We start from the raw sequence: 26935 nt of genomic DNA on the forward strand, positions 1-26935 counted from the left end.
AGGAGAGTCCTACATCGGGTTAAGACCTAAACAAATAATGATGAAGTTTGCAACAACATGCGACCTTAAGGAATCTTTTCCAAATTTAGCAACACTAGCAACCTGTGAGCACAGCTGAATGTGAAAGCGGATTTTCGGCTTTGAGGAGAGTCAAAACCTGTCTGAGGAATCGTATGAAGCAGACCGCACTCAACAATTTGATGCTGATTTCACTAGAGGGACCAGACTCAACTGAATTCAATTATGTAAGAGCTGCAGACAACTGGGCCTCAAAGAAGAAAAGAAGGTTCAACATCATGCTAAAAGTAAATTTCAATTTTGTAATGGTAGAAAAAGATATTTCTTATTTTGTCTTATTTGTGATAACAGTGAAATAGTTCAATTTTGCAGTTAATGCTTACCTCTCTGATATTACCGTTAAAGTCTACGGGGAACAGACTGAAATTTTATCACTTATTTTTGAAGTAGTATTCCCCCACCCGGCTACTCTTTCAAGCCACCCAGCTGACAAAAATTTCTGGGGAGAACACTGAACCTAGATAAAATATGTGCTACACAGAAACGTACATACCTGCCAACTTTTAGAAATAGAAATAGGAAGATTTTTTAATTCTTGGATGTCATCAAGTGTATTGCGCCACGGTCTCGGTAAAAAGAGGACAAGATAAAAGGCATACGTATCTACAGTTACAATGCGAATTAACCATTACATTTAAAATCTTAAACTAAGAAAACAAAAACGATTGCAAGAAAACGTACCTAATAATCATTCTCATATATGACACATACATACGAATAGTAACATTTAGACAGATAAGTCAAGAACTGACTACAACTTACCAAACGGTGAAGAATATACACATGTAGGTGATAGAGACTGCTGTGTTTACTTGTTTAGCATTGAACTGGCACTGTCATACTGCTGCTCTTAACAGTTTCCACTTAGACTTGATTTGACCACCAATAGTTTACTGAGATTTTCGTCATTCAGAGACAATCGGAATTGCGTCCTCGTCTTTTTTACCTGGCTGAACAATCTTTCACACTGGCATTGCTGTGTGGAATTGTCAATATAGAGAGCATTACTTCTGCGATTCTATCATATTTGAAACACCCATCTGCACCTCGTTTATCCCCTATAGGAGACCAATAACAATCTATTCTTTCTTCTTGCACAACAGACAATGGTAAATCCTCCACTTGGAGAGCACAAAACTGGCACTGTAATGCATCCATTGCTTCTTGGTCATCTTCACCATCTTTCACTGGCAATATAACAGGAAACTTTGAAACAAAATACTTTATGGCATTGAAGGAAGAAGTCTGCAAATAATTTATCTGAGCTACTTGAGCATTAACAAAATCATCACTATTCAAATTAAATTTATGAATAATATAATCACAAACTGCAATAGAATAGTTCATGGAGTGCAAATAAAAGTTTTTCTTCTCCTCAGGTGCCAGATTTTCTACAAGGCAAGATGTTGAACAGCCAATTACTGAATCATCATCAGCTTTCTAATTCTCTCTCGTGTGATAGACCACTTCTAAAACTGCAAGATATTTTTTTATAACCACTGGCTTTGCTTTACGGGAGCGAAAGCAGGGTAGACTCAGGATATCTTATTCATAAGTTAGAAGTGATGATGATAATGCTTGTTGTTTAAAGGGGCCTAACATCGAGATCATCGGCCCCTAATGGTACGAAATGAAATGACAACAAAAAGTTCAAAAAATCCACTGACCAAAATAAATAAAAATGTCATGAAAAATGAATGGATGGACATGAACCCAAAAACGCAAAAACAAACAAAAAACAGTGGATCTGACTCAAAAACGGTCATAAATAATAGTATTACTGACCAAGCGACCACTTATAAAGCACAATCCTGAATCGATTATGCTTGATGTCTAAAGGGGTCCAAAAACGAGGTCTAAGGCCTCTCAGTATGGTACATGTCGCGAGTAAAGTAGAACCATGATATTTCTCAAGCTGCGGTACTAATCAAAGGTAGCGTAAACTCACGGTGTTCCAAACATTAAGGTACTACTCACAAGTATTGTACGTCGTAAAGGTAACGCAGACCTATGTTGTTTCTCACGCAATGGCGCCACTAATAGCCAACGCAAACCGATGAGGTTCCTCACCTAGGTGTACTAACCACGGGCGCCGGCATTCCCGTGGTGTTCCTCACATAGTGGGTACTAATCATTGGCAACGCAGACCCACGGTGTCGCTCATATAGTTGTACAACTCACAGGCAACGCCCAGACCTGTGGTGTTGCTCACAGGGGTACGACTCACGGGTACTGGAAAACCACACTGAAACCCGCTTGAGTGCTACGAATCACAAAACTATTCAGTACCTAACAGAATGGTACTACTCGCAAGTACAGGCAACCCATGTTGTTCCCCGCATGATGGTACGAATCAAAAGTAGTTTCATGGTCCTAATTCAATCATCCCTTGGTCGCCCCTGTTAGTCGCCTCTTACGACAGGCAGGGGATACCGCGAGTGTATTCCGCATGTGCGTCCCCCACCCGCAGGGGGTAGTGTGTTTGGTCCGCGAGAGGTATTTTATTTCCCTCAAGTCCGCCGGCAAGCCGGTTAGGATCCCCCTATCCGCCACCTGGATGATGATGATGATGATGCTTGTCGTTTTAAGGGGCCTAACATCGAAGGTCATCGGCCCCTAATGGTACAAAATGAAAGAACAAAAATTTCAAAGGCATCCACTGACCAAAATAAAAATAAAATATGTCATGAAGAATGAATCGATGGACAGGAACCCAACAAAAAACAAAAAACAAACAAACAAAAGACAGTGGATGAGACTCAAAACAGATCGAAAATAACATTATTACCGACCAAGGAACCACTTATAAAGCACAATGATGCTTGGTGTCTAAAGGGGTGCAAAATCCACGTCTAAGGCCCCACAGAATGGTCCATGTCGCGAGTAAAATAGAACCATGGTATGTGTCATGTTGGGGTACTAATCAGAAGTAGCGAAGACTCACGGTGTTCCACAAAAGATGGTACTACTCACAAGTATTGCAAGACGTACAAGTAACGCAGACCTATGGTGTGTCTCACACAATGGCGCAACTCATACCCAACGCAAACCGAGAAGGTTCCCCACCTAGGTGTACTAAACACGGGCGCCGGTATTCCCGTGGTGTTCCTCACATAGTGGGTACTAATCACAGGCAACGCAGACCCACGGTGCTGCTCATATAGTGGTACAACTCACAGGCTACGCCCAGACCCGCGGTGTTGCTCACATGGGTACGACGCACGGGTACTGGAATCCACCAGGCCAGGCTTTTACTGCTACTAATCACAAACCTATTTCGTACCGAATTTAGTGGTACTACTCGCAAGTACAGGCAACCTATGGTGTTCTCCGCGTAATGGTAGATTAAAAATTAGTTTCATGGTTCTAATTCAGTCAGCCCTTGGTCGCCCCTTTTAGTCGCCTCTTATGACAGGCAGGGGATACCGCGGGTGTATTCTACATGTGCGTCCCCCACCCGCAGGGGGTAGTGTGTTTGGTCCGCGAGAGGTATTTTATTTCCCTCAAGTCCGCCAGCAAGCCGGTTAGGACCCCCCTATCCGCCACCTGGGACGCGCCACGTGGGAGTATCACCTCTCCCCCTGCCCGCCACCTGGAACGCACCACGTGGGAGTATCACCTCTCCCCCTGCTACGCCTTCGTAGCAGGTTCGTGGTGTTTCTCCAGACACCACACAAGTCGGCGATTTACCATCCTCTCAAATAGCTTATACAGGCAGTTTGTAAGACAAATTGGTCAGTAACTTCCTGCATACATAGGATCTTTGTTAGGATTGAGGCCAGGAATTATTATGCCCTCTCGCCAATGAGATGGAAACTCACCCTCTATCCAGATTCGGTTGAACACACGAAGGTGATATAATAGACTATCCTCACTAAGGTGTTTCAACATCTGGTTATGGACATTGTATGGCCCAGCCTGACATAATTTACATTGACGAACCTGTTCTGATGTGGGTAAAAAGTCACGGTGATGATTATATTAACATATTTATTGAAAATCTGAAACAAATTAACTGAATTTCAAATGGGAGAAAATGATATTGAAACTGTATTTGGAAACTTTTTGGATAAATTGGTTGAATTGTGGCATTTTTGTTCACCACTGGACTGTTTTTCAGTGGGTTGCCCAGCAAAACTTTGGCATTCAAAGGAGACAAATGCCATGGTGGGAAACATAGCAAGATGAGGCTCACAGTGATGTTGGGAGCCAATGCTGATGGCTCTGAGAAGCTCCACCACTATGTGATAGGGAAATCTAAAAAACCTCATTGCTTCAAGAAAGTGTGATCATTCATACCGCCTACGATGCCAACCATAAAGCTTGGATGACCTCAGATCTTTTCCGACAGCGGTTCATTGCTCTGGATTTAAAAATGGGTGCGCAAAATAGAAAGATCCTTCTTTTCATCGACCATTGTCCTGCACATCCCGTGGATGTTATTTTGAGGAATGTGCAGTTAGAATTTCTGCCTGCTAACTGCACAAGCAAGCTACAACCTATGGATTTAGGGGTTATTCACTCCTTTAAGTCACTTTATAGGAAGAACTTGGTGCAGCAAATTTTATTCCTTAGGCTGCTCGTCCAATGGAAGCGACTACGCGCTATTACGAGATCAGGCGACTACGTGCGTAATAGCGCGACTGATCCCAAAACGAAGATTGTAATGGAACCGCGTCCACTGCAAGCGATCTCGAGCGGCCGACTCACGCAATTATAGGCAATAACAGGCGACAAGCGATGGATCCCACTCGAATGGGATTTGCCGCTTGTAGTCATGAGTAGTCGCCTGTACTCCACGTTTCTTGCAAGCATCCGGTTGTCTGCCGTCGTCATATGCAACATTATTTTTATCGTTACTACATTTGTCATGGATGTAGATAGTGAAAAGTTGATAAGTGCGGTTTGTGAAAGAACACCACTATGGAATATGAAAGATAAACGCTATCATTCTCGAGATATACAACGCAAACTATGGTCGAAGGTTGCAGAGGAAGTGGGCGTTGATAATGGTAAGTACTCTAATTAAATTTATTTAACTTTAACTTTATTTAACTTATATAATATGCTGGACTGAATAGCTCAGACTGTAGAGAGCTGGCCTTCTGAGTCCAACTTGACAGGTTCGATCCTGGCTCAGTCCTGTGGTATTTCAAGCAGTGGCGGTTCGTGACATTTTACTCTGGCAGGACTGTGTTGCCATCTCTTTCCCCTCCCCAATCGGTCCAGTTTTCACTGACCAACACCACGATACTTTTATATGAATAATAATAACAATAATCCGACGACACCGGCTGAATATAAATCTGCTTTCACTATATTAATTAATTAATTAATTAATTAATTAATTAGGTACGCTACAATGGCATTTATGAACACACAGTAATGAACAGGCTAACAGCTGATGATGATGATGATGCTTGTTGTTTTAAGGGGCCTAACATCGAAGGTCATCGTCCCCTAATGGTACGAAATGAAAGAACAAAAAATTCAAAGGCATCCACTGACCAAAATAAAAATAAAATGTCATGAAGAATGAATGAATGGATGGACAGGAACCCAACAAAACACAAAACAAAACAAACAAACAAAAACCAGTGGAGCGGACTCAATGCAGATCGAAAATAACATTGTTAGCGACCAAGGAACCACTTACAAAGCACAATGATGCTTGGTGTCTAAAGGGGGTGCAAAATCCACGTCTAAGGCCCCACAGAATGGTACATGTCGCGAGTAAAATAGAACCATGGTATGTGTCATGTTGGGGTATTAATCAGAAGTAGCGAAGACTCACGGTGTTCCACAAAAGATGGTACTACTCACAAGTACTGTACTTCGTACAGGTAACGCAGACCTATGGTGTTTCGCACACAATGGCGCCACTTACAGCCAACGCAAACCGATGAGTTTCCTCACCTAGGGTACTAGTCACGGGTGCCGGTCCCAAGGGCCCCGGGGTGTTCCGCACATAGTGAGTACTAATCACAGGCAACGCAGACCCACGGTGTCGCTCATATAGTGGTACAACTCACAGGCTACGCCCAGACCCGCGGTGTTGCCCACATGGGTACAACGCACGGGTACTGGAATCCACCAGGCCAGGCTTTTTACTGCAACGAATCACAAACGTATTTCGTACCATGTTAGTGAGACTACTCGCAAGTACATGCAACCCATGGTGTTCCCCGCATGATGGTACGAATCAAGAGTAGTTTCATGGTTCTAATTCATTCATCCCTTGGTCGCCCCTTTTAGTCGCCTCGCACGACAGGCAGGGGATACCGTGGGTGTATTATTCGTCAGCCTCCCCCACCCACAGGGGGTGTGTGTTTGGTCCGCGAGAGGTATTTTATTTCCCTCAAGTCCGCCGGCAAGCCGGTTAGGACCCCCCTATCCGCCACCTGGGACGCGCCACGTGGGAGTATCACCTCTCCCCCTGCTACGCCTGCGTAGCAGGTTCGTGGAGGCTAACAGCTAATGCAATTCCGATTATTATAGCACTGCACTGTTTCACTGATCACAATCACAACTGATAATAAGAACATTCTTGAAAACAAATAAACAGTGCACTCCCTAACTTCTATCTCCTTGCTCAAATTTCAAAGCATGACCACGCATTTAACAATTTGACCACCTTACAAATAGTGCCGTCACATTACGGTTATGTTTTGAATCTTTATTTTTGCTTCTTTATAGAAGTGAATTGATTAAATAGTCAGTATAATGGAATTCATTGTTTTGTAAAATGTTTTGGAATGAACCTCAAACAACAATTAATATTAGACGTGGGAAAAAAAGCCTAGGTACATTTTAAAGTGTAATCATTTACAGAGTGAAATAACGTTAAATGTTTTTGAAAAGGCGGCGGAGTGGCGCCCGAAAACCCTTCATGCATGAACCGCCACTGATTTCAAGGTGCTCAAATACGTCAGCCTCGTGTTGGTAGATTTACTGGCACGTAAAAGAACTTGTGCAGGACAAATTCCTGTACATCGGTGTCTCCCAAAACCATAAAAATGTTAGCGGTACATAAAACAAATAACTTTATCATTATTTATATTATTTTTACAATTTCAATACGGGAACATATGCAGTTTCTGTTTTAATATACAATGAAATGAAAAAGAAATGAAAATAGCAAATTTAAGTAGTGACAGTACCTAAACATTTTCAATTATTCGGTTCGTGTTCACAAAAGTATGCTACAAATTTGTCTCTGATCACATAAGCAGTGGTAACACTTCTATTTTCGCCTAGTGAAGCAAATCTGGTGGGTGCACCACTGGTTTTCGATTGCGACTGTTGATGTAATACTGTCACAGCTTGTTGTTCACCTTCTTTATCGATGACAATATTATGCAGCAAGCATATACACTTAACAATCGCATCGACGAAATCGGGTTCAACCTCAATACATTTCTGCAGTATTCGCCACTTGGTGCTGATAATACCAAATGCACACTCTGTAACTTGTCGTGCTTTGGAAAGATGTCTATTAAAAACTCCTTGTGATGGCCCTAGTTGTGATGCTGGAAATGGTCTCATCAAGTACGTTTTCAGTGGATACGCTTCATCTGCCAAAAGAACATGTGGAAATTTAATATTCATTCCAGGAAGTGGAGCAAGCTGTTGATTGCATAGCTCACCTCTTTCAAGTTTTCCGTAAAGTATGGAATTGGAAAAAATACCACAGTCACTCTCTTTACCGTATGCGCCCACGTCAATAGTAATGAATTTATAATCGGGCACAGCAACGCCTTGTAACACAATGGAGAAGTACTGTTTGTAATTTCTGTACATGCTGCCAGCATTATTTGGATTTCGTATGTGGACGTGTTTCCCATCGATGCAGCCAACACAATTCGGGAATTTCCACTTACTCCAAAACCGCTCCACCGTGGAATTCAGTTGTTCATCTGTAGGGGGGAATGGCATATGTGCAGCGACTAACTGTTCCCAAATCACCTTGCATGTTTCTAGAACTATTCTGCCCACCATTACATCTGAGATTCTAAATGAATAACCCCATGTCTTGAATGAAGATCCTGTTGCCAAGTACCTGTAACAAAAAATAAATAAGTAAATATACTTTATATAAAAATATAACAACATATTTTCCTGATTAATAATTTATTTTTTCTGTAAAAATTAAGGCCACATACCCTTCTCTTACATCTAACCAGACTAAGATAAGGCTACCTAAATTTATAGAAACTATAAAAAAATTATTCATAGTTATTATACAATTGATATAGTGTATACATAATTAATAGTAAATAACTAACATACATAGGATAAAACATACAAAATAATGCAGTTATTGGTGCTTGTAGTTCTTGTCTTATGGCAATCCCTGAATGGGAAAAGCATATTGTTTGTTATCGAGTAAAAATAAATAAATAAATAAATAAATAAATAAATAAATAAATAAATAAATAAATAAATAAATAAATAAATAAATAAATAAATAAATAAATAAATGGTCCATTTAAATAGACGGAGGTTACCCAGTTGTACTTCCCATGAAAACATTACTCATCACTATTCCATTTAAACCTCTTCTACTATAAAAATAGTGATTACATGTCGATAACAGAAAATAATCAAGAATTGAATGAAAATTGTATTTATCTGTTTATTAGTGCATTGACCAAAAATGGTCCTGTTTCTCTTTGTTTTAGTGGCAGAGGTAAAGAAGAAATGGAAGGGGCTCCGTGATACATTTCGGCGAGAGTACAGAAAGGCCTACAAGTCTGGAGATGAAGCACCAGAAGATCGTTCCTCTTCTTGGCCGTTCTTCAATCAAATGTTGTTCCTGCGCGATATACTGGAACAAAGAGATCTCAAAGGAAACATTGTATCTTCACAAAAAGTGGCTTCGCCTGGGAAAAATGATACCCACAAAGAGGTAGACAATTTTGATTCACCGTCTCTTGAAGAAGAAGATGATCAAACACCTACTTCACAAGAAACAAACGCAAGTGGAATTGATCCGGAGCAGCGTAGCTTATCTGCTGAACAACCAAAACCGGGGCCATCAACAACCAACATCAAACAGCGGAAGCGCAGGAAAACGAATGATAAGAAACTTGATGACGACGAGAAGTTCCTTGAAATAGAGAGAGCGAAATTACAGTTACTTGTTGAAAGTAAAGCCGTTAAGGACGACAGCGATTACCAATTTTTGGTAAGCCTCCTTCCATATATGAAGAAGATTCCTGAGAATCACAAACTCACTGTGAGAAATAAACTTCAGCAAGTTTTTATAGATGAGGATGAATTACATAACACTTCTCTGCACACGCCGTCTCTGCATACATACACACCATCCCCGTCATCCTGGACCATTGAACCAATACCCGAAACAAGCTCACCCAACAACACTCTCCAAGCGGGATCCGGCTCTGTAGATGTGGGCTTACGACAATTGTTTGGCAACTTTTCCGGTGCATCATAACAGACTTCGTGTTTTAAAGTGTTTAAAGTGATATGTGTTGTGGAGGTACAACAAACTAAAAAGAGAGTATGATTGAAAACAACAGAGACTTTTCAAATTAGATTTAAAGGTTTCATATTTCTGTTTAACCCTTTTTACTTTTTTCTTATAGATTGTATGCGTTTCTCTCATTTTTGTATGTTACACTGATAAATTAAATTGCATACATAATTTGATATTTGATTCTTTAATATATATAAATAAAATAAAAAATAAAAAGCAAAAATAAATACAAAATAAAAAAACAAATAACACTTTTTAATAACTACCGGTATTCATATCACTTACCTTAGAGTCACAGTTAAACGTTCCTGAGGTATTACTGTCTCCCTGAATTTTGACGTTTTGGCTATTTTGGGCTCTATTGCATTAAAAATATAGTGAAACGTTTCTGGACGCATCCGATAATAATCAAAGAACTTCTGGGGGTCTTTGTCCAAATCATTGTGCAGATCATGGAATTCTCCCATCGACTTCCTTTTAGCTAGTATTGGGTTTACCCAGCACCGATGTCTTCTTTTGCGATTTTTCCTCCGATGCCTCGTCAGGTAGGGACTCTCCAGAATGTAAACTAAATTATCATAATCCATCTCACAGACTATTTAATACGTTTAATAACTTGACAAACGGAAACACACACAGACCTGTACGGAGTACAGATGCCAACTGACAGACGCACGTAGTCACCTCTAGTGGACGACCCCAGTCACGTGTAGTCGCTTGATCAAAATCACCTGTAATCGCCTGTAGTCGCCTCATCTCGTAATCGCGTGTAATCGCTTCCACTGGACAAGCAGCCTTATGGATGCTGGAAAGGATCCATCATCATTTAAAGTTTCAATCCTGGATGCGCTTCACTTCATTGCAAAGTCTTGGAAAGCCATGAAGCAGACTACCATCTCAAATTGTTTCTTGTAAGCAGGATTTTTCAAGAATCATCCCGAATTTCAGCTGCCAGAAGAAGAAGAAGAAGAAGAAGAAGAAGAAGAAGAAGACGAAGACGAATAACAATAATAATAAGAAGAAGAAGAAGAAGAAGAAGAATAAGAAGAAGAAGGAGAAGAAGGAGAAGAAGAAGAAGAAGAAGAAGAAGAAGAAGAAGAAGAAGAAGAAGAAGAAGAAGAAGAAGAAGAAGAAGAAGAAGAAGGAGGAGGAGGCCTGCTACCTGATGCATGGAGAATGTTGCAGTCAGGCTGCACTACTGAAGATTTTCTTTGGGTAGATGATTCTGTGATCACTGCAGAGGAAAGAAGTGAGGATGAGTTGGATGCTGAGCAAACAGCAGCCGAGTCTCCCACCAGTGACAGTGATGAAGCAGAGGAAGACAGTGAATAATAAGTGAAAAGAGCGATGAATAGGGCGAAGATGTCAAGTCTGAGTGGGTAATCACTAACACTGAGTCTTGCGACATATGTCCAGACGAACTGCTCGAAGGACCTATTATATCACAATTTAACGTCATACACAAGCTACCGATAATTTTAGTTAAAGTCACAAATATGTAGATTAGTTGATTGTTGGATACAGGAGCTACTACATCAGTAATATCAAAAGCTTTATTCCAAGAGATACAGAGAAAAATTAATATACCAGTCATCCCTGTATCAAATGTGGAACTTAAAGGTATTATTCCGCACCGGAGCGTGATATGCAAGAGCCAAACTTATTTGGATATAGAAATAAAAGACGTTACATACCCAAATATATTCTTAGTTATGAATAATATACAATACAATATAATCTTGGAAGCACATTTCATGAGGACATATGAAGGTATTATTGACATGGATAAAGAGGAAGTAGATTTCGCTGTGGAAATGAGAATATACAAGTAAAAGAGAAGTTGCTGAATGCGGCGTTCAATGATAAGAAATATATGGAGATATGTAGCCATAATAATGAATCAAATGAATCGTCGAGATGTTTATTGTATGAATTAAGTAAGGAATCCACAGGAGAAAGGGATATTCTACATTGTATAAAAGAAGAGATGGGAGGCAATAAGGTGAAAGAAAATATCTCCAACGATGTTAAAAGGTTGATGATGATGATGATGATGATGATGATGATGATGATGATGATGATGCTGATGCGGCTGCTTCTTGTTTTAATGGGCCTAACATCGAAGGTCATCGGCCCCCAATGGAACGAGATGAACGACATGAGATATAGAGTTAAAATTTTAAAACGTATCCACTGAGTTAGAGTTAAAAAAAAAAAAAAAGTAATGAAGAAAAATGAGGGTGAGATTAAAACAATCAGTGGATCTAATACGCAATGCCTTATTTTCTAATAAAATAAGAGAAAATACAGGAAACAAACGAATAAGGCATTGCCTGGTAGTAGAGATATATACATATAATTTACGGAAGACGTTAAAATAACACATTAAAATACACAACACAAACTAAAATGAAGTCAATGGGATAAAAGCGCAATTGATGCAAAAAAACACTAGGACAAAGGACATCATCACACACGATAAAACAGACCGCTATCCCTCATAAAGCAGATGATGAGGTCTGCTGACTGCCCGTCATCACGCAAGATAAGGAAAATTGTACTCGGAAGGTTGAGACTACGGCGCAAATCGACCAGGTCCACACACTCCGTAAGGATGTGTACCACGGTAAGATGGTCGCCGCAGGTACACACCGGACGGGGTTCTCCTTTCGAAAGATGCGAGTGAGTCAATATACCATGGCCGATCAGAAGACGACATAATACAACGGCTTCTCTTCGCAAAGCCTGAAGGGAAGTTCTCCATACCTTCTATGTTCCTTTTATTGCCCTCAGCTTATTGGGAAGTGGATTGGCCTGCCACTCCATCTCCCAATGGGACATAACCAGATGTCTCACCTGAGAGCGAATATCACTTGCTGGAACCGTGAAAGGCAACGGGGGCAGTGTAACTGCCTCCTTGGCAGCCTGATCTGCTAACTCGTTTCCCTCTATGCCCATGTGGCTTGGGAGCCACAGAAACGTGATTCTGGTGCCTGCATCCGAACACCCGGCCAGCAGGTCCTGGATCCACTGCACCAGAGGGTGCCGAGGGAAACAGGTATCAATAGACTGAAGCGAATTCAAGGAGTCAGTACACACAAGAAAGTGTCGGCGCTCATTCTACAATGCATACCGCAGAGCTGCACAGATAGCATAGAGCTCTGCTGAATACACACTACAGGTTTCCGAGAGAGCAAAATGAAACCTATCATTGTCGACAACGAATGCACAGCCCACCTTCGTATCTGTCCTTGAACCATCCGTGTAGACGACGAATGAACCTGGATAGCGGCCAACAAAGGATAGGAAGAGCCTCCGATAAATCGCAGGGTCCGTGTTTTCCTTTGGGCCAGTGTGCAGATCCAGGATTATTACAGGTCGTCGTACTACCCACGGAGGTACCCCACTTGATTGTCTAACAAGGCAAGGAACCGAAGGTACGTCAAACAATTCGGAAATGCTATCCAAGCGTATCCCAACCGGCCGCGTCGCTCGAGGACGAGCAGCGTACAGCAAACGGTTGCCATTGTTGAACACGCAAGGATAGCTTGGATGAAGTGGCATCTGTCGCAAATTTGCAGCATATGTAAGTAGAAGTTGCTGGCGCCTCAGGTGTAAAGGCGGCACACCAGACTCAGCGAGCAGGCTATCTATGGGGCTTGTTCGGTAGGCTCCCGTCGCCAACCGAACCCCGGCGTGGTGGATGCTGTTTAGCTTCGCAAGAACACTTGGTCTTGCTGAGCCATATGCTGCACTGCCGTAGTCTAACCAGGATAAAATATGTGCCCTATAGAATCATAGGAGCACAGTGCGATCCGCTCCCCAACTAGTGCAGCTAACAAACTTCAAGGGATTAAGCCTCTTGGTGCATTGCATTTTTAGCTGCCACACGTGAGGCTCCCACGATAATTTACTATCAAAAAGGAGCCCAAGAAATCGGCAAGTGCCAACAACTGGAAGAACGACATTTCCTAAATAAAGCTCTGAATGAGGGCAAAGAGTACGTTGATGACAAAAGTGGACAACAGAGGTCTTTGCGGCAGAAACCGAAAGCCCTGTTCTAAGGTCCACTGCTCCACCCTCCTAATAGCTTGTTGTAATTATCGCTCTGCAACTGCATTTATTACGTGAGCTATAATGCAGAGCAAAATCGTCCACATACAGCGACGGTATAACTGCTTGACCAGCAGCAGCAACAATACCGTTTATGGCAATCGCGAATAGAGTGACTTTAAGGACTGATCCTTTTGGTACTCCATTTTCATGAACATGGTATTGCGAATATGTCCTCCCTACTTGGACACGGAATAGACGGAGAGACAAGAAATTCGCAATAAACGCCTGCATGTTACCTCGGAATCTCCATTGATGCAGGACTGAAAGGATACCATATCGCCATGTGGTGTTGTAGGCCTTCTCTAAGTCAAAGAAAACAGCTACCAAGTGCTGTTCGCAGAGAAACGCATCCTGGATAGAGCTCTCCAGGCGTACCAAGTGGTCAGTGGTGGATCGAGCGGCTCGAAATCCACATTGGTTCTCGCACAATAGTCCTTGTTTCTCCAGACACCACACGAGTCAGCGATTTACCATTCTCTCAAACAGCTCACACAGGCATTCTGTAAGGCACATTGGTCTGTAACTTCCTGCATACTTAGGATCTTTGTCAGGCTAGAGGACAGGAATGACTATGCCCACTCGCCACTGAGACGGATAATCACCCTCCATCCAGATTCGGTTGAACACACGAAGGAGATATAGTAGACTATCATGACTAAGGTGTTTCAACATCTGGTTATGGATGTTGTCCGGTCCAGGAGACGTGTCCTTGCAAAGCGCTAGGCACTGCGGAGTTCCTACTCCGTAAAGGGCACGTTGTAGTCCTCTGAAGCTTGAGAGGCAAAACTAAGGTGATAACATTCCGCCTCCCGCTTCAGAGTGAGGAAAAACATCAGAGTGAGGAAATCAGGATGGTAATTCCCGGAGCCCGATACATCGGTGAAATGACTAGCGACATGGTCAGCAATCAGGAGGGCTTCAGTGACGATATTCCCTGCAATGGAAATTCCCGGTACAGAAGATGATCCTTGGATACCCGAAATACGTCGAAGCTTAGTCCACACTTGAGATGATGGAGTATGTGACGTCACAGACGACACATATCTCTCCCATGAAGCCTTCTTACAATGGCGAATGAGAACTCGTGCCTTAGCGCGGAGTTTCTTAAATGTTACCAAGCTGGCTGTAGTAGGCTGCCTATGGTAATGTTTGTGAGTGCGACGGCGTTCTTCGATCGCCGCTGCTATTTCTTCGTTCCGCCAAGGCAAGAGCTTCGGCAAGGAGTCCCCGAGTAGAACGGAATGGACTCCTCAGCAGCAGCAAGAATAACCTGGGTGATATAGGTTATTTCCTCGCCCACGGTAAACCTGATTTCGTCGTTAAAGACAGCTAGTGATGTATAATTTGGCCAATCAGCATGTTTAAAAATTCATCGAGGGGGTGCCTGGACGGATTTTTGGTTCATCAAAGTAAGAATGATGGGAAAATGGTCACTGTCACAAAGATCGTCGGGTGTGTTCCACCAAAACAGTGGAAGCAACGATCGGCTGCATAGACTTACGTCTATGCGAGAATATGTGCCGTAACGTACACTGAAGTGTGTTGGCTCCCCTGTGTTCAAAATACATAAATCCAGCTCTGTTACTAATGTTTCCAGCTCTCTTCCCCAGGGGCAAGGAGTCTCAGAGCCCCAGATGAGGTGGTGGGCGTTGAAATCTCCCAACAAGAGGTGGTGGTGATGATGTTGATGATGATGCCTGTAGTTTAAAGGGGACTAACATCGAGGTCATCGGCCCCTAATGGCACGAAATGAAATAGCAACAAAAAAATCAAAATCATCCACTGACCAAAATAAGAAATTGGCATGAAGAATGAATGGATGGACATGAACCCAAAAGGAAACCAAAAAAACAATAACTAAACAAAAAAAACAGTGGATCCGACGCTAAAAGGATCAGAAAAAATAATATTACTGACCAAGGGACCACATATAAAGCATAATTCTGAATCGAGGACGCTTGATGTCTAAATGGGTCCAAAATCCATGTCTAAGGCCCCACACAATGGTACATGTCGCGAGTAAAGTAGAACCATGGTATTTGTCATTTTGGGGTACTAATAAAAAGTAGCGAAGACTCACGGTGTTCCACACAAGATGGTACTACTCACAAGTATTGTACTTCGTACAGATAAAGCAGATCTATGTTGTTTCCAACACAATGGCGCCACTCATAGCCAACGCAAACTGATAAGGTTCCTCACTGAGTGTTCCTCAACATACTAGGGACCAATCACAGGCAACGCTGACCCACGGCGCCGCTCAGAGCCAATGCAAATAAAGAAGGCTCCTCAACGAGTGTACTAACCACAGGGACGCGCACTATCCCGTGGTGTTCCTCAACAGAGTAGGGACCAATCACAGGCAACGCTGACCCACGGCGCCGCTCATAGCCAACGCAAACCGAGAAGGCTCCTCACCGAGTGTACTAACCACAGGGACTCGCTCTATCCTGTGCTGTTCCTCAACATAGTGGGTACCAATCACAAGCAACGCTGATTTACGGTGTCGCTCATATAGTGGTACAACACACAGGCAACGCCCAGACCCGCGGAGTTGCTCCCACGGGTACGACGCTCGGGTACTGGAAAACCCCCGACCAGGCCATTGGTGCTACTAATCACAAACCTATTTCGTACTAACATAGCGGTACTACTCGCTAGTATAGGCAACCCATGGTGTTCCCCGTGTGATGGTATGAATCAAAAGTAGTTACATGGTTCTAATTCACACATCCCTTGGTTGCCCCTTTTAGTCGCCTCTCACGACAGGTAGGGGATACCGTGGGTGTATTATTCGTCCGGGTCCCCCCACCCACAGGGGGTAGCGAGAGAGAAAAAAGTAGAAAAAAGAAGGGATCCGTCACTTCGAAAAATGAAGTAACAGACGAAGAAAGGCAAGGGCAACGAAGGGCGTGAAAATGAAAATTTCCCTAGCCCTCGTGCGCTCTAATACTGTCGGGGTCGGAAAAGAACAAGAGTTGACCAAGGGAGGTCGGACAGGATAGACGAAAGAGAGGAGCCTGGCACAAATAAGTGGAAGCAATGCCAGGACTCAGCTAAGGGCCCCGTGGTCGCCAATCCACACTCCCACGTTGAGAGCCCCTTGGGCCCCTGTTAGTCGCCTCTTACGATAGGCAGGGGATACCGCGGGAGTATTCTACATGTGCATCCCCCACCCGCAGAGTTTAGTGTGTTTGGTCTGCGAGAGGTATTTTATTTCCCTCACGTCCGCCGGCAAGTCGATTAGGACTCCCCTATTCGCCACCTGGGACACGCCACGTGGGAGTATCACCTCTCCCCCTGCTACACCAGCGTAGTAGGTTCGTGGCCCAATAAGAGGAAGGGAGGTGGAAGCTGCTCTAGAAGATCAGTGACATCAATGATGTTAAGTCTCACCTGGTGGAAAAATAAACATTACACACTGTAGTTATGACAGGCAGCAGAACGCGAACAGCTACAGCCTCCAGCAGGGTTTTTATTGGAACCTCCTCGCTGTAGGTATCAGAACAGACAAAAATGCCAACGCCACCGGAAGCCCAGTGAGCATAATATCGTTCTGTTGAGTATAGTCAAAAATTTCTCAGTACCGTATGATGACCTGGTCAGAAATTTGTTTCCTGAATACAGACTATACTCGCCGAATACTCGCTAATGAGCTGGCGCAACTCAGCAAGATGCCTATCATAACCGTTACAACTCCATTGTAACAGTGCCATATTGTAAGTGTGGACTACTGTGGTTTAGGTTAGGAGCAGAGTAATGGCGCCTAACCTAACCTACACTCACATCCCCATCCGAAGATGGAGATTCTTGCTCCACGTGCATCTCTCCGTCACTAGACGAGGACAAGCATGCCTTCAATTTCTTCGACTGATTTCGGGGGTGGGGTTTCCTCTTACGAGGGGAGCGCGCAGGTCTTCTAGCAGACTCACGGTGTTCCACACAAGATGGTACTACTCACAAGTGTTGTACTTCGTACAGGTAACGCAGACCTATGGTGTTTCTCACACAATGGCCCCACTCACAGCCAACGCAAACCGATTGAGGTTCCTCACCTAGATGTACTAATCACAGGGACTCGTACTATCCCGTGGTGTTCCTCACATAGTGGGTACAAATCACAGGCAACGCAGACTCACAGTGTCCCTTATATAGTGGTACAACACACAGGCAACGCCCAGACCCACAGTGTTGCTCACATGGGTACTAATCACAGGTACTGGAAACCCACAGTGTCTGCTGCTACTAATCACAAACATCGGGTGTACCTAATATAGGGGTACTACTCGCAAGTAAAGCCGACTCATGGTGTTCAACACGTGATGGTAATAATCAAAAGTAGTTTCATGGTTCTAATTCAATCATCCCTTTGTCGCCCCTTTTAGTCGTCTCTCACGACAGGCAGGGATACCGTGGGTGTATTTTTCGTCTGCGTCCCCCACCCACAGGGGGTAGAGAGAGAGAGAAAAAAGAAGAAGAAAGAAGGGATTCGTCACTTCAAAAAAAAAGTAACGGATGAAGAAAGGCAAGGGCCACGAAGGGCGTGAAAGTAAAAGACTCCCTAGGCCTTGAATGCTCTAATACCACCGGGGTCGGAAAAGAACAAGAGTTGACCAAAGGAGGTCAGACAGGATAGACGAAAGTGAGGAGCCTGGCATAAGTAAGTGGAAGCAATGCCAAGACTCAGCTAAGGGCCCCATAGTCGCCAATCCACACTCCCAAGTTGAAAGCCCCTTGGGCCCCTTTCAGTTGCCTCTTACGACAGGCAGGGGATACCGCGGGTGTACTCTACATGTGCATCCCCCACCCACAGGGGGTAGTACGTTTGGTCCGCGAGAGGTATTTTATTTCCCTCAAGTCCGCCGGCAAACTGGTTAGGACCCCCGTATCCGCAACCTGGGACGCGCCATGTGGGAGTATCAACTCTCCCCCTGTTACGCCAGCGTAGTAGCTTCGTGGAAACCAAAAGGCCTGCAACTAGCGAACTGAACATGTCCTCGGACACTCTGGCACTAAAAGCCATATGCTACTTCATTTCTCAATCTAAGGGTGAAGATGAGGATGAAGCTGATAAGTTTTATGAAGCGTTGAGTGACATCGTGGTCAGGGTCAACAGTTCAGCAATTTCAATGTGTGAATTGGAAACCGAACTGAAGAATATGAAAAGTGACTGGTAAATGTGAAGATATAGAAACTAATAGCAATGGGAAGCATTTGCTGGACTTCTGTGCTAGTATGGGATTAGCAGTTACGAATATATTTTTTGCTGGGCTGAGTGTCTCATACGATTGACGATTTCCTGAATTCAAAGTCAGTTCAGCAGTAGGCCTACCACACAGTAAACCTGATCACTGCTTTCATTTGAATTATCGCCTTGTACCAACAACTTCCCTACTTTCTAAGTGACATCATCTGCACTGCTATCTCTCATCAGATGCATCAGCCATGCTTCATTCTCTCTAAGCTATGCACTGCAATCAAGAGTATACGAGGTCCCATCTTTTTGAACTTTTAAAAAATAATTTCGTTCCCGACTATAGAGTCTAAACAGTGTAAATATATTCCCAGATGGTCTCTGATATTCCCAGTTGGTGTATATGTAGCAGAAGCCACTCCTCCCGAATAAAGCCGTCCTGTAGAAGGCATGCCAAACCATCAGCTGATAACTAGCGTATGTTACGAGTTGTATTTCCGAATGTAATACATAGTAACTGGAAACATTCTTTTGATAACTGAAGGCTGTTGAAACACAGACCCTTACTTTTAAGGATATATCATGCTCGTTCTCTACATTTATCACATCGATGATGATGATGCTTGTTATTTAAAGGGGCCTAACATCTAGGTCATTGGCCCCCAATGGTACGAAATGAGACGAAATGCAATGACAAGATAAAAGTCCAAAATCCTCCACTGACCAGAATTCAAAAGATGAGGATGAAGAATGAATGGTTGGATATGTATTTAAAACAAAGTGGAAGAGCTTAAGTCCTTGAATCTGGTTCACTGAGTCATCTTTCGCCGCAACCTTATTTTGAACACTGACGATGAGTTGATGGAAGACATGAAGAACCGTGGCGTGACACACGTCTGGCGCATTACGCGCAAGGTCAAGGTGAAGACGTTGCCACTGGTGCCTTCATTGTCTCTTTCAAGTTGTGAGTGTTACCAGAGAAAGTCAAGGTAACAACTTATCGTTGCGATGTGAGGCCGTACATCCCGCCTCCTATGCGATGCTACTAATGACAGTGATTCGGGTATATGGTATCTTGTGGTTCGAATCAGTCTGTAGCTTTGTCTCCCGTAAAGCACAGTTGTTCTGATGATGATGATGATGATGCTTGTTGTTTAAAGGGGCCTAACATCGAGGTCATCGGCCCCTAATGGTACAAAATGAAAGAACAAAAATGTCAAATTCATCCACTGACCAAAGAAAATAATAATGTCGTCATGAAGAATGAATGGATGGATGGACATGAACCCAACAAAAAAAAAAAGGAAACAAACAAACAAAATACAGTGGATCAGACTCAAAGGTCATACATAATTGATTACTGACCAAGGGACCACTCATAAAGCACGATGATGCTTGATGTCGAAAGGGGTGCAAAATTCATGTCTAAGGCCCCACAGAATGGTACATGTTGCAAGTAAAGTAGAACCATGGTATTGGCATGTTGGGGTACTAATCAAAAGTAGCGAAACTCACGGTGTTCCACACAAGACGGTACTACTCACAAGTATTGTACTTCGTACAGGTAACGCAGACCTATGGTGTTTCTCACACAATGGCGCCACTCATAGCCAACGCAAACCAATGAGTTTCCTCACCTAGGTGTACTAGGCACGGATGCCGGTCCCACGGGCCCCGTAGTGTTCCTCACAGAGTGGATACTAATCAAAGGCAACGCAGACCCACGGTGTCGCTCATATAGTGGTACAACTCACAGGCTACGACGCACGGGTACTGGAAACTCCCAGGCCACGCTCATGACTACTACTAAACACAAACCCATTTCGTACCGAACATAGTGGTACAACTCGCAAGTACAGGCAACCCATGGTGTTCCCCGCGTGATGGTACGAATCAAAAGTAGTTTCATGGTTCTAATTCAATCATCCCTTGGTCGCCCCTTTTAGTCGCCTCTCATGACAGGCAGGGGATACCGTGGGTGTATTATTCGTCAGCCTCCCCCACCCACAGGGGGTGTGTGTTTGGTCCGCGAGAGGTATTTTATTTCCCTCAAGTCCGCCGGCAAGCCGGTTAGGACCCCCCTATCCGCCACCTGGGACTCGCCACGTGAGAGTATCACCTATCCCCCTGCTATGCCTGCATAGCAGGTTCGTGGCACAGTTGTTCTGAAAACAGACCGATGTAAAGGTAGTTTCATCTGGGAGCTGACTTCCTTCTTACAGAATACTGTTGATCGCAACTGCGAGCTCACTGCATTAGTTTTACGACACCTTGATTCAATCTCACTTACTATATTACCATCCTGGGAGAACACACAACCTAAATACTTGAAATTATCGACCTGTTCTAGCTTTGTATCACCAATCTGACATTCCATTCTGTTGAATTTCTTACCTACTGACATCAATTTAGTCTTCAAGGGGCTAATTTTCATACCATACTCATTGCACCTATTTTCAAGTTCCAAGATATTAGACTGCAGGCTTTCGGCACAATCTGCTATTAAGACCAAGTTGTCAGCATAGGCCAGACAGCTTACTACATTTCCACCTAACTGAATCCCTCCCTGCCATTTTATACCCTTCAGCAGATGATCCATGTAAACTACGAACAACAAAGGTGAAAGATTACAGCCTTGTCTAACCCCTGTAAGTACCCTGAACCAAGAACTCATTCTACCATCAATTCTCACCGAAGCCCAATTGTCAACATAAATGCCTTTCATTGATTTTAATAATCTACCTTCAATTCCATAGTCCCCCAATATAGTGAACATCTTTTCCCTCGGTACCCTGGCATATGCTTTCTCTAGATCTACGAAACATAAACACAACTGCCTATTCCTCTCGTAGCATTTTTCAATTACCTGGCACATACCGAAAATCTGATCCTGACAGCCTCTCTGTAGTCTGAAACCACACTGGTTTTCATCCAACTTCCTCTCAACGACTGATCGCACCCTCCCTTCCAAGATGCCAGTGAATACTTTGCCTGGTATACTAATCAATGAGATACCTCGATAGTTGTAGCAATCCTTCCTGTTCCGTTGCTTGTGGTACATGTGGACGAGTAGCTCACGGCGTGGAGAAGTGCACAACTCCGTACAAGTGCACTAATGGCTCTGGTTTTCATTCCCTTCGAGATCGGAACTGTCCGACATATCTGAATGAGAAGAAGATCCAGGAGATCAAGACCCTGGATGGTCTTTCCTACCAGGAAGCGCGCCGTAAGTTTAATTCCACGAACACACCTGCCCGTACACTCGACTATAGCATGATAGCTCAGAGTCTTCCAGGTTCGTCATTTACAACATCGTCACCTGTGCTGATCGCTGCACCCGATGTGACTGTTGCTCCTCCGAGCAACGTCGCGAAGGGTAAAACCTCGAAGGAAGGGACCTCCCCACCTTCAACCAACCAGAAGTCTGTGCCGGCTGGCAGTTCCCATGGTGTTCCACACATGATGGTACGAATCAAAAGTAGTTGCATGGTTCCAATTGAATCATCCCTTGGTCGCCCCTTTTAGTCGCTTCTCACGACAAGCAAGGTATACCGTGGGTGTATTTTTCGTCTGCGTCCCCCACCCGCAGCGAGTAGAGAGAGAGAAAAAGAAGAGGAAAGAAGGAATCAGTCACTGCGAAAAATGAAGTAACGGACAAAGAAAGGTAAGGGCCACAAAGGGCATGAAAATGAAAGACTCCCTAGGCCTCGAATGCTCTAATACCTTCGGGGTCAGAAAGGAACAAGAGTTGATCAAAGGAGGTTAGACAGGATAGACGAAAGTGAGGAGCCTGGCACAAGTAAGTGGAAGCAATGCCAAGACTCAGCTACGGGCCCTGTGGTCGCCAATCCCCACTCCCAAGTTGAGAGCCCCTTGTAGTCGCCTCTTACGACAGGCAGGGGATATCTCTGGTGTATTCTACATGTGCGTCCCCCACCCGCAAGGGGTAGTATGTTTGGTCCGCGAGAGGTATTTTATTTCCCTCAAGTCCGCCGGCAAGCTGGTTAGGACCCCCTATCCGCCACCTGGGACATGCCACATGGGAGTATCACCTCTCCCCCTGCTACGCCAGCATAGTAGGTTCATTGGGCATGATAAAAACACATTTGGAACAGGGTTTATAGTGAGTAATATAATAGTGAATGCAGTGGTAAGGTTTAAGGCAGGAAATGAGATAATAATAATAATAATAATAATAATAATAATAATAATAATAATAATAATCGTATGGCCGATGAACAACTAGAGAAGGAATACGATGCAGTGCCCAGATATGTTGTTAAAATTGTACTAGGTGATATGAATGCTAAAATTGGAAGAGAAGAAGAACTGAGGTATATCATTGGACACAACATCCTACATAAAAAATGTAATGAGAATGGAATACGACTGGTAAATTTCGCTGCAAGTAGACAAATGACAGTGACTAGTACAAGATTCCGTAGAAAGGACATACACAAGGCTACGTGGCGGTCACCAGGTGGCTTCACTGGGAACCAGATTGATCACATAATAGATGCGAGATATGGAAGTGATACTCGACATGTAAGGACCACGAACTCGCGTGGATGGTTGGATGAAGTAGAGGCAGACATGCAACGACTGCGAGTTCGTGGCTGAAGAAGACTCGCTCTTGACCGCGAAGCATGGACGAATGTGATTGGGAAGGCCCGGGTTCTTCATGAGCTGTAGCGCCGATAGGTAAGGGTAAGGTAGTCGCAGATAGGAAGGCGGTAAGGTAGTGTTTGTATAATTATTTAAAGTTGTAGTTCTCTACATTGCTCCATAACTCTGGCTTGATCCTTGTATTTGGCTATCGATAACCGATCATCTGTAATGGAACTCGATTTGTTATGATATGTCCACATGAAAGGCTAATTGTTTGACGGGTTACAACAATGTCTCTCATGACCGCTAGGCAGCTCTCACGCATAACTGAAACGTCAAGTTACAAGGTACGAAGCATCAATTACAGAATCCAAGACTCTGTCAAAGCAGTGAAAATGTTTACTGCAAATATTAGATATATGAGCTACAGAAAACACGCAAAACACCATGGGACATATTACTTCATAAAGTAGTGGAGACTTACATGTAAGGGAACTCCGGATTTCGAAAAATAAATTTTCAAAACCGAATTTGAAAATTCGGGTGCCAGGTAAAAATTGTCAGGTATTTTTCAAACCCTGTATATATGTATGTACTGTATGTTAACAAATATTTCTAATGTTTCTAACTACTTACGGGGCATAGGAAGATACTCACTGTGCTGTTACAGAGTCTTCACGACCTCCTCCAGACCTGTTTCCAATTCCCATGTTCTCTGATGAGCTCCAACTGCTGTAATTGCCAGTAAAATCTTCAGGGTCCTAGAAAAACAAAAAGATTGTATGACCAGACAATGTGATGGTTACTGCCCACAAACAAACTATAAAAGACATTCAACCAAATAAGAAGTGTAGCACATTCCTTGCAATAGCACACAATGCCCAACTACATAAGCAAGTCAGTAAGTATCTGCAATTTTGCTCTAATTGTCTTTAGGTTCGCTTTATGATGTTGAGTGTTCACCAGCCGCTAGATGGCACCGTTGTCTATGTCTGTGGTAGGTTTCAGTGTTATCAGATCAGTACATCTTGCACTGTTGCGACGAAAAGATGGCCACCCCACATTCTGTTTGCACCAAGGAAGAACAGCTTTCCAAATGTTTTGCCACAGCAAAGTGTTTACCAGTGGACCAGTTCAAAAAAGATTGCACGAGCGAGAAGGATGAGGAAATATCCGGACGACTATGTGCAGCCGTAACTTATGCCAATACTGAACAAGTGCGTGATATGATCCTCAATAACAGGTAGGTGTCTGTTGGATGATGTGTCAAACCATACGCACATTAGCCATGGTTCCTCATATGAAATCATGCCTAACAGTCTTAACTTTCAAAAAGTCTGTTGGAGATGGGTTCCAAAACAACTCAATGAAGAGCAGAAGCGCAATCGTGTGAGAATCTGTCAGCACCTACTAGACCGTCATGCTAACGAAGGTGAAACGTTTCTGAAATGGATCATCACTGGAGATGAAACATGGGTTCACCACTTCGAACCAGAGAGCAAACATCAGAGCACGGAATGGAAGTACCCCAAATCCCCAGTCGAACAGAAATTCAAGAGTCAACCTTCTGCAGGAAAAGTGATGATCAAAGTGTTTTGGGACTCTCAAGGGCCAATCCTGGAACATTACCACGAAAATGGGGTAAAAGGAAACTATAAACGTTAGTGATATGCTGGTAAACAAGCTGAAACCTGCAATTCGCAAAAAACGTAGAGGTCGATTGTCGGAAGGAGTTCTTTTGTTGCATGACAACGCGCGTCCACATACCACTGCCCACACAGCTCAAACTCTTCATATGCTGCGTTTCGAGGTGTTGGGAGCATCCTGCATACAGTCCCGATCTCGCCCTGTCGGATTACCATCTGTTTGGTCCACTTAAAAATGCTCTAAGAGGCCGCCAATTCAGCTCCAATTAATAAGTGACAGAAGCGTATGTGGCTTACTGCACAACCAAAAACCTTTTTTACAGAGGGTATCACAAAGCTTGTGAAACAGTGGACCATATGCATTAAAAACCCAGGTGACTGTGTTGAAAAATTATATCCATACAATGTGTGCACTCTTTTTTGTATTAAATTATAAAAACTGATTTGCAGATACTTATTGACTTGCCCTCATAGATTAGTAAGTAAAGGGGTGAAACTGATGATTGTCAGGGCCTAATTTCTAATGACATAAAAATAACTTTCTAAATTATAAAATAAAATTCTGAAAGCAGACCAGTAGATCTTTCAACTGTGACAGAGAATTAAGATTATTGTGGAATAGGATATTGTCACAGTCTACTTTAATTCAGGATGACCCAGTTAGTACACACTCAGTCTCTCACAGCAGAACTGCAGCTGGGAACAGGCCTCATCTTACTTCCACTCCCTTCAACAGTAGCTGTACGCATGCTGCTACCCAAGAATGACAACTAAACAGCAACAACTCAACAGCACCACGACACTGCTCCAACTCTACTTACACCAATTGTTCTACGGTTGTACACATACAGTACTCCACTCGCTGACAAGTATGATTGTCTTCTTCAAAACTCAGTGTTTGTGGGTTCTTAGATGACTAGAGGCCAATCTTGGAGCCGCAGATTCTACTGCATTGTTGACATATATCTGGACTGGTGGGGGCTGGCTGTGTAGTGCTGTTTTCCTTCAGAAGTTCCCGTTGTTTCCTAGCATTGTGCTTGTCAGTTTCTATTTTCCAATGCTGTTGCTGAAAGCGCTGAGTTCCTTCCGAGACATTACAGTGCCACAGCGGACGATCAAGTACAGTAGCTTCCCAATTATCAGTTTTAATTTGACATTTCTTCAAGTAGGTCTTTAGTGTATCTCTGTACTGCTTCTGTGGTCCTCTGTGTTATTTTGACCATCCTTCAGTTGGGAATACAAAATTCTTTTTGACAGACGGAATGCTAATGATGATGATGATGATGCTTGTTGTTTAAAGGGGCCTAACATCGAGGTCATCGACCCCTAATGGTACGAAAGGAAATGACAAAAAGTTCAAAATCATCCACTGACCAAAATAAAAAAAAATCATGAAGAATGAATGGATGGACATGAACTCAAAAAAACAAAACACAACAAAAACAACAGTGGATCTGACTCAAAAAAAAAAGTATTACAGTGGAACCTCGATTATCCGTTCCCGGAAAATACGTTTTCCCGGAATATGCGTTCAAATTACGTGGTCCCGCGAGCATCGTAATTAAATCACGTTGTAAAAGTCCCGCATTATCCGTTCCTCGAAGATACGATTTCCCGGATCAACCGTCCAGAAATTCCAGTCCCATCAACGCTAAATCCTCGATCAATCGTTTTTTAATAAACTGTGTCTCTCGAAAGGACGGCTATGGCATACCGGTATTTATAGATCTTGGCGTTAACGCCCCGTGTTTGCGATAATTAAAGCAAGTACCGATACTGTACCGGTACCTATTG

At 43.3% G+C, this 26935-nt stretch overlaps 1 protein-coding gene across 6 annotated transcripts in view; it reads right to left on the reverse strand.

Annotated features, from left to right (window-relative positions):
• LOC136871784 (zinc finger protein interacting with ribonucleoprotein K) overlaps window positions 1-26935 on the reverse strand; it is an 87131-nt gene that overhangs the window by 9253 nt on the left and 50943 nt on the right. For 2 of the 6 annotated variants that reach the window (XR_010859822.2, XM_067145368.2), the window contains exons 2-3: window positions 24153-24256; window positions 7959-8137 (exon numbers count right to left, since the gene is read on the reverse strand). Coding sequence is in view for 4 of the 6 variants with exons in the window: in XM_067145368.2 (XP_067001469.1) it covers window positions 7959-8137; window positions 24153-24205 (232 nt within the window). In the remaining 2 variants the exon portion in view is untranslated. Of the gene's footprint in view, window positions 1-7163; window positions 8138-10218; window positions 10383-24152; window positions 24257-26935 lie in introns of those variants that run through there. The other 4 variants (XR_010859823.2, XM_067145367.2, XM_068227491.1 and 1 more) reach the window with 3 other exon arrangements.

The sequence above is a fragment of the Anabrus simplex genome, chromosome 4 (genome assembly GCF_040414725.1).
Source record: "Anabrus simplex isolate iqAnaSimp1 chromosome 4, ASM4041472v1, whole genome shotgun sequence".
In the NCBI taxonomy this organism is placed as follows: Eukaryota; Metazoa; Arthropoda; class Insecta; order Orthoptera; family Tettigoniidae; genus Anabrus; species Anabrus simplex.